This window comes from Pinus tabuliformis, chromosome 4_2 (genome assembly GCF_031772625.1).
Source record: "Pinus tabuliformis cultivar Carrire ecotype Pingquan chromosome 4_2, CPIR1, whole genome shotgun sequence".
NCBI classification, from domain to species: Eukaryota; Viridiplantae; Streptophyta; class Pinopsida; order Pinales; family Pinaceae; genus Pinus; species Pinus tabuliformis.
In genome coordinates this window covers 1037942028-1037950951 of record NC_142304.1, presented here as the reverse complement: position 1 = coordinate 1037950951, position 8924 = coordinate 1037942028, and the positions used below count along the sequence as shown (strand labels likewise).

The window sequence follows — 8924 nt, the reverse complement described above, 5'->3', positions numbered from 1 at the left end:
TCATAGCATAATTATAAAGGGACAACAACAATATTGTAAATATCTTAAAGATAAGATAAATATATTAATGTTAAACATTGACCAAAAAGTAGGTAAATTGGACTGAAAAAAGGAGCACAATAAAACAGAAGCGCCTATAGAAGTACCACGGGCTACTCTAAAACAATAGAGTAAGCTATATTCACTAATACATGAAAAATGCATGGAAGAAGGATCAATTAATGTTAGAAGGAAACCAATGAAAATAAATATTCTCATCCTCACCTTATCATATTGTAGGCCTTAATTCTAGTTACTCACCTTATCATATTGTAGGCCTTAATTCTAGTTAACAAGCAAGCAATTGAAAGACATGAAATTATTGATATATATATATATATATATATATGGGCACACATGGAGGACATAGAAGACAAATTGTATCGGAGGAGATGAATGCTATTATGTTTAAGGAGATGCAAGTGTTGAAATACCACATATTATATCTATGCTATACACCATGGATATTTCAAGTGAAGATTCAAGTTATACTACTAAATTTCAGTCATTTGTTCAAGTTATGCTACTTCAGCCATGCAAAATGGCAAGGCTTTGATTTTCATCCTTCAATATGCAATATGTAACTCCCCAGGCCCAAATCCAATTACCGTTTCAAAAGTTTCAACTTTAGGTGAAACACTTGATACGTGATATGTTTCATGCGTATTCAGTAGCAGCTCATAAAAGTGTCTTCAATATGATATATCATAACGTTGACGTTTTCTTTGTTCACATCTGGAAGCTATTTAGAGAGGATAACCATGCAAAAGGTGACCTTCCATGGTTGTTCAGACCTAGTTCCCCAGCATGGAATACATCCACCTTAAAATTTGGAGTCTACGTGGTGCTGAATAAAATGTATGGAAGTAGCGCAGATCTACGAGAACTGATGCAAAGGCAATAGTGGGCACTGAGTGGAGCCACCAACCCACAAGGACAAAAGCACATGGCCAATGCTGATGAGATATGAGCAGCCCATATAGTCTCTTCCCATTTGACATAGCCCAGGAATGAATCCAAGATTCTCAGGCTTGGCTCAATCTGATCTTCCATTTAGACTTACTAGACAGTCCAGTGGACAAAGTTTTATGCAATATCCTTTTAACGTTGACAATAGCAGACAGCATTACTGGTTATACCCTTCCGGAAGTGGTACCACGTGGTGAAATGGCACAGATCTTTTTGGCAGCCCATCAAGTCCATCTTCTTCGTCATCATCGAACTCCAGCAGATAACTTCCAAACATTAACAAGTACTTTTCAATACAAAATAACAAGGAAATGTAGAATATTGAGCTAAAATGAACTAGCAAGAAAAAACATACAAGAAGACAAATCCCCTGATTTTTCTTTTAATGAATCACTGTTTAAAAAGCAAAACCTACAAACTAATCTTTGAAATTTTTTGTTAATTATCAAGGCATTCTCTAGATATTAATGTCCCTGGCCTATACCCCATAGTTTGTATTCCTGAATAGGATGTACAGAGTCACAGAAAATCAGTGAATCTACACTGTAGCCTATATCGAAGGAGACAGAAACACGGGGAAACACTTTTGCAGCATAAACATCAATTTCAACATGATATAATGGTCAAATTCCACACTGTTATCCAGTTATGAAAATGCATAATCATAATATTTCACCCCAAAACAACACTTTAAAATATAAAATCCTAGCATCAAAACAAATGAAGCAAAGTAGATCCAAGCGTAAGTTGCATGACAACCAGGATTGACATGGCTTGAACACTAATGCATGAAGGTTCAGATAAAGAAGATTTTTTCATGTGTTTACCAGTTGTTGTACACATTGCAAATGACTCCAATGAGTTTAAATTCAGTATATCCTTCTCATCATTTGGTCTTCCACTTCTCTCTTAATTTGATCTTTCAAATGCAGTTGTCTGCTCCTCTTCAGTTCAGCTAACTCTTGGAGATTCAGTGCTCCCTATTTTATTTTTTTTGTGACCATATGGAGTCTGGACCATTTACTGAAGTTTCATTTTTGGAAACTACCTCTAGAGCAACTTCAGATCCATGATGAAGCTAACTGGTCTAGTCAATTGGGAAATTCTCATACGTTAAATGCCTTTTTCAAAACAAAGTCCATGAAGTTTAATTAAAATTTTAGTTTTATAATTGTATTTGAGGAAGGCAGCCCAAATTTAAAAGGTCAGGTCTCTGGGATGTCTACATGCATATGCAACGATTAATTGAAATACAATTGTCTATAGATTGAATTGTCTGTTGTTGGAGAGCGTTAAGAAATAGAACACAAGACAAGAAACAAGAACTTGGCAGAAAAGCCCTTAAGCCATTCTGAACACTTGTATTCATCATATGATATCAATTTATAGTAAATGTACTTGAACACCTCTAGATCTGTGTCTCATGGACAACTCATCAGTGGATAATGACACCACCCCATCAGTAGATAAAGATGACAACTCATAAGAAGGTGGTCTTAGACTTTGTGATTGTGCAGGAACTTGGTGTCTAACAGAGAATAGGGTAGATTGTTATTTATACTTTCATGGCTATAAGCCAGGGTTGAAGACCGCAAAGCTAATAGAACTTGTTATCCACAATTTTGTCAACAGTCCGAGGAAGCAGTGTGCAAGTTGAATTTTTTTTTCAAAGATCAAAGTCATCAGTCAGCATGAATATGTCATTTTAAAACCAATTTCTGCAAGTTGTATTGTATATGATGCTAGTGTGACCATTTAATTATGTAACAACGCCTAAGTAAGCCTCTGATTTTGGCAAAGGATTTTATCCTAGGAAGTTTTTTAACCTCCCCGAATTATGTGTGTTTGTAAACACGCCTAATCGGCAAAATTTTTCTTCCAGCTTAAACCCCAAAGCTAGGGTGGAATTCATTGACAAGGTCCTAAGCGAGTCCTAGTGCTTATCGAGTCTGATGTAAAAGTGTGTTTACTATTTAGGAATAATTTTAGTACATGGTCCCTCGCAATCAGAAACCATGGCTAAATTATTTTATTATAAGCAGACTTGGTTTCATATTAGATCATATTGTGTCACAGAATTGAGTAAATTATTGAGGGTCTATGTCTAAAAGTGTTTTCCCCTTTCAAGGGTTGAATTTGTAATTATTCTTATGTAAAAATATTTTGGTGCATGGTCCCTTGCAATCAGAAACCATGGCTAAAATATTTGAGGGTGGAAAAAATTATTAATTCCCTCTATATTCAATTAATTAATTTTTTTGTGTAAATTAAATAAAAATCCTAAGCCAAAAAATTAATTAAATTTGAGTCAAAAAAATAATTATATAGAAATTAATTTCTCTCCAAGTAAAAAATAATAAAGATTTGTCGGTCAAAAAGAAGTCAATTTTTGGAGGTCCTCCACCAAAGGAAAAATGGATATTTTAAGAAAATTTGAGCCCTTGGACCTTGGTGGTTAGGTCAAAGTCATTTTTTTGAGGAAATTAATCTAAAATATTAATTTTTGGATTATAAAAAATGATTTTTAATTTTTTAAGAAATAATCAGAATTTTCCTCAAAAATTAAAAATTCGACAGTGGAAATTAAAAGAAGATCAAGTTATTTTCGATGGACGAGATTAATATGATGAGGATCAAGCCAACTAGCCATTATTTCCACTTGGAGGAGTTTTCTCTATATAAGGAAGTCATTTAACTTTTATTCCCCATCTTTGGATGAGGTGATTTTGTAATGCTTGTACTAAGCTATTGCTCTGCTGGGAACATTTTTTATCATAATAGAAAGACTTTGGGGTTCAGTTCATGGTGTTCTTCTATCTGTTGATCTGTGGTATGTGCTAGCTATGTGTTTATCCTATATTGTGTTGAATATTTTTTAACTGTTATTTCATTTGTCAGTGATAAGAACATTCTATTGGCATGAGTTATCTTAGGTGATCTGGTTCACTACATGATCTAACAATTTATCTTGAGAATTTATAGAGATTTACAGGTACGCTAGCCCTTGGGCTCCAAGTTCACAGACAGTGGGGAAGAGCCGACCTGGTTTGGGATCTATGCTTTCATTGTGGTGAATTATTTTGCAGAAGGGTTTTGGCTAGTCTATCCTTCGAATTCATCCATAAAATTTACTTTAAAAAACTTCTCAAAATTTTATTTGATCTTGAGCTAAAATATTTAACATGTTAGTAAGAGCTAAAAATTTTATTTTGTAAATATTTGTAAAATTATTTCTAACCCTTGTTTTAATTTTGTGGTACTTAGGGTTTTGAGGTTTTTCAAATTTTTGTATATATTTGGGTTCTGAGGAATTCTTTCACTCATTTTTCCAGGTGAATCTTCAAGCTCTCGAGGAAAAACATTGAGATTTTGAGACAAATCTAGGCCTAGGAAGGCAAGATCTAGCCTTTAACATTCATCCAAGCTCAACGTCCAGCTAAGAAAGGAAGATGTTGGCCCTAAGGAAGCAAATTTTTGGAACTTTTGTGGAGAATTTTTGTGATGGCTTCTGAAATTTTTTAAGGCCTCTAAGGCCTAGCTGTCAGCTTCCCTAGCCTAGTCATGGCCTCTTCTTCCCTTGTTTACTTTGGCCACAACCCTAGCGGGGATTTTCCCTTGGACAACAACCCTCTTGGGCCTTCCTCTTGTTGAGAAATATAGGTGCAGCTAAATTAGGTGATTTATCTTACTATAATGTCCCAGTTTTTATTTTTCTCCATAGTACAACCAGGGTGGATTTCCAGGGCAGGAGATGGCCAAGTCAGTGGAGCAGCTTTATGGCATCAGGGGTTCTGATGGAGTTTTGAGGATTTTTCATGGGGTCCAATGGCATTCGCTTGGTATATTCATCAACATGAGAAGTTCTGCACATCTTGTTTTTGGTTCCATGACTTTAGAATAATTCTCGTAAAACGGGGTTATTATTGGCATAACTTAATTAATTATTCTCGAGGTGGCATTTCGAGGAGATTAATTGATGGAACACCTCAGTGTAATAGCTTGTTGGAACCAGAACGAGAAAATCTATAGGATGGGATGCTGAGAAGTGACTTCCAGTGGCCGAAGAGAGTATGGTGGGCAATTTACCATTTTCCTTAGTTAAAAATGAGTTTATTTATTCATTTAATTAAGGAGAAATAATTAATTAGAGGAAATGGACCAAAAGTGACTTAAGTAAAATAAAATAAAATAAAAGGGTCACTTCAAATAAAGTCAATGGAGGAGCTTCTAGAATAATAATAAAATAATAAAATAAGATGCTTCTAGAGGCTTGGAGATCTATCCATCAGATCTATAAAAAGAGGAGGAGAAGGTCATTTGGGGACATCTTGGATTTGTGTATTGTCTTTGTGGTGAGGTTTGGAGAACCTGGTTCTCTACTTCAGTAGTAGCCCCAGGACGGAAACCCTCGGGTGATTCAGTGAGAGTGGGCGAGCACCCATCTCTTCCCTTGGTGGATCCATTCAGCATTCACATGTTGCAGTTTATTGTTTTTCAGTTTGTTTTGGAGGTCAATTGCAGCGTTATTGTAGATTTATTTGAGGCCAGTTCTATCTCAACGATCTCAACTATATGGGTTGTATCAGCATGTAAAACCCCAGTTTATCTAATATAATAAGGCTGAGAATTATCTTGTTCATTGTGATATGTTCTGCAGTGCTCTATTTGTTTAATTTTTACATCGCAATCTTTTGTTAAATGCATGATAGTTTTATGTGAAGTGCTTATTCCAAAATTTTTCACTTGGGACATTACAATGGTATCAGAGCCTTGATCTTGGCTCAGTCGTGGGTTATCTTGAAAGGCCAAGTTGAGGGATTATTGTGAAGCCAAATTTCTTGTGCAAGGGCCGAGATTATTGTGCTAAATTTGTTGGAGACAGTGGTACCCTTCCAACTCGAATTTAATTGCTTGGGTACGTGGCTTTCATTGGAGGGTTTGCTGAGTTCGATTTTGAATCCAGCAATACCCCACATGAATGTCCAGCCGCCTTTCCAAGTAGAGGAACCACCATATAATTATGTTTTTTGTGCACTGTGCAATGGGACGATGAATTTCAATCCGGAGCGGTGCATGAATGCAATCTCATGAGACTTGGTTGAACATTGGTTTGACATAGTTCAATCTGGTGTATTGAATGTGCGTTGAGCCAATTGTTTCCCTGTAGCAGAGATTGACAGAGGAGTGGGCAATTTATTTAGAGTGGCTTTGTCGGCAAGAGAGTTCACGTCAGTGCGCATCCAATGTACAATGCATTGAGCCACAATTCCGATATGAATGCACAATGAACATTCAATCACTTTAGCGTGTCGAAGGTTGTGACGGCTAGTGATTCTTAGAATGAGAATCGAGTTGAAGACAGGGAAAGAATAATATATGCAAGTCGATGTGCAAGGTATTCATGGGCAAGGAAATTAACTAAAGGCGATCAACATAGATTCAGGCAAATCAGTATAAGAAGGCTAGGATTTCTCATTTTTTCCTGAGCATAAATTTATTTCCATTATTGAGTCTTGGTAACCTTTCATTCCAAAGGGGCCGAGATTGATTCCAGTGGGTCGTTTTGAAAATTTCGAAGGCATGGTTTAATGGCTATGAAGGTATAATATTTAAGAGGGTCGATAGTTAAATGTGGGGCTGCATTTGGAATGAGCCATCACAACCGCAATTGGGATGAGTTAACAACGTGGGAGATGCAATTATGATTTGACTCTTGCGCAAGTCAAACTCAAGAGTGTTGAATCAAATCGGAGCCATACAAGTGAGTGCAAGCTGCGGAGGACGTCGAATGTGAGATTGGCGATGCGGCAGAAAGCATTGAGGAAGTGTGATCGACAATGTTTGGTCATTGTAAGCATTCGTCATAATAGCCATGTCACAGTAAGAGCGACATCAAATAGAAACAAATTTTAATGCCAAAGCAGTTGACCGTGACACCGGAAGGACGCATCTTGATTATTTGAGGGCTCCCAAATTTTTTCGAAAGTTTCTGTTGCAAAGCATCGACATAGCAAATTTTGAAGGGCTGAGTAGAGGCCATATTGTTTCATAGGCCAAGCTATATAGCAAATCTAGGTGTATTTCCTAGGGCCGAGAGCTCACTTCTTTCATTTTTGGAAGGATCGTGGCACCATCATTTCACTGAAGTTTAGAGTCTAGTTTTTTTCTTTTGGCTTCCAAGGAGCAGGGGTTACACAGTTTGTAATTTCTAGAAATCCGTTCCACCAGAAGATTGTGTAGTGATTTGGGCCACAAGACACTGGTGTCGAATTCTTAGATGTTCGGGGCCAAATTATATTGGTTTTTCCAACGAATCAACTTGTCACTGGGAGGGGCCGTGTGCAATATTGGCATCATAGAAATCAAATTGCAGACTTGTGAAGGGACCATTAAAAGCTATGAGCATTGAACTTTGTATTTCACAAGGAACTGTTCCTAGTGCATTCTATTGACAGAGAGAAGCAGAAATCATCCCTTGTAGAGAACATGAGTCACTATGAAGGTCATGGCTTCTAGGATTGTTGGATAGTGTCATTGTACCTCCATCACTGTGTACACAGGGTTCCCAAAAACAGCCATTAAAGAAAAACAAGCGTTGGATTGATAACCTGTGTGTGAGTCCCTTTGGAGAGGTGTTACTGATATACTCTTGCGATGCGTGCTATCTATTCGTTGGGTAACTGTCCTTGAGTCGCATAGATCCAAGAAGTCGATGTGAAGACTAACACAACGCCCAGTTGATTGTCCAATCGTCATTCCTTTCCAGGTTCCATTTTTCTATTGTGTATCTTTCTTGATATGATGTCTTGTTCAAAATATCATTGTTGTATAGTTTTATGAGTGGCTATGATAATTTTCTGAGTTTGAAATAAAATATTAGTAGCTAGTTAGAGGATTGGTCTCTCTATAAATATACCCCTCCTACAGCAGCGCTCCCTGAACTACTTGACAAAGGTACTAGTGAAAATTTTCAATATTAAACGCAAAAAATCATGATCTTTGGGGAGGTCTCAGTAGAATCTCACAACGATGCATCAAAACCTTCTTCATAAGGCAAGCCTTGTAATGTGGTCTAGTTGTCAAATGTCCTGAACTATTGAGTGATGTACGGTATGTGTGTTGAGATAGTTGGTCATCTCACTGTATTATGTGAAAATTTCTAAACTGAAATTCTATTACTGCAGCAACTGATTTATTTAACCTACTTATTATTCTCAATAAGTTATTTATGAAATTCCTTGAACAAATATTAAAATAAATTCTACTACAGTTATCACACAAATACCTAGAGAAAAAAATGCATGCACAAGAATCAATCACATCGACACAGTTATTTTTAGACAATTGTCCTCGGAAAAACCCAATGCAGGAAAATCGGTGCAGCAGATGAGGGCTTTATTAATTTTCAACAGTAATTGCTTTTACAAGGAATGATTTTACATAGAAACTGAAAGAAAACACCTGAGAATTTCCCTCTGAGACCATCTGACAATTTGGAGACCCTGCTCCCACTTCTGCATCACCCCTGCATCACTCTGACTGACCCAGCGTGGCTCTGCGTTTCTCCTGCGTCAACCTGCGTAGGCCCTGCGTCTCTCTTTCAGCGTTGTCTTCCACTGCACCTGTGTCACCTCCTCCTTGATCACTACCGGTTGCTGAGGCCCTCCTCTTCCTCCACCTTGAAAATCCCTCTGAAATCGATCTCCTCTCCCTTGAGAATCGATTTTTTTTGAGATATTGAGTATCTACCGGTGTATCTCCAAATGACCCTCAAGTCTTCTCTTATACTTTTCCTGCTAATGAATCAATGGCCGAGATTAAGTCACTAATCAACGACTAAGATTAAAACAGACTTGATCCTCGTCTCTTAAAAGCTTCTCATCCTTATCTTTATTAATACCCATTAGTATTTTTAT

At 37.1% G+C, this 8924-nt stretch overlaps 1 protein-coding gene across 2 annotated transcripts in view; it reads right to left on the bottom strand.

The window, feature by feature from the left end:
* Nucleotides 1-504: 504 nt before the first annotated feature.
* LOC149173159 (SAGA-associated factor 29 homolog A-like) overlaps nt 505-8924 on the bottom strand; it is a 384042-nt gene continuing 375622 nt past the window's right edge. For both annotated transcript variants that reach the window (XM_089424522.1, XM_089424523.1), the window contains one exon: nt 505-1274. In XM_089424522.1, coding sequence (XP_089280648.1) covers nt 1166-1274 — 109 coding nt within the window. In that variant the 3' untranslated portion in view covers nt 505-1165. The remainder of the gene's footprint in view (nt 1275-8924) is intronic.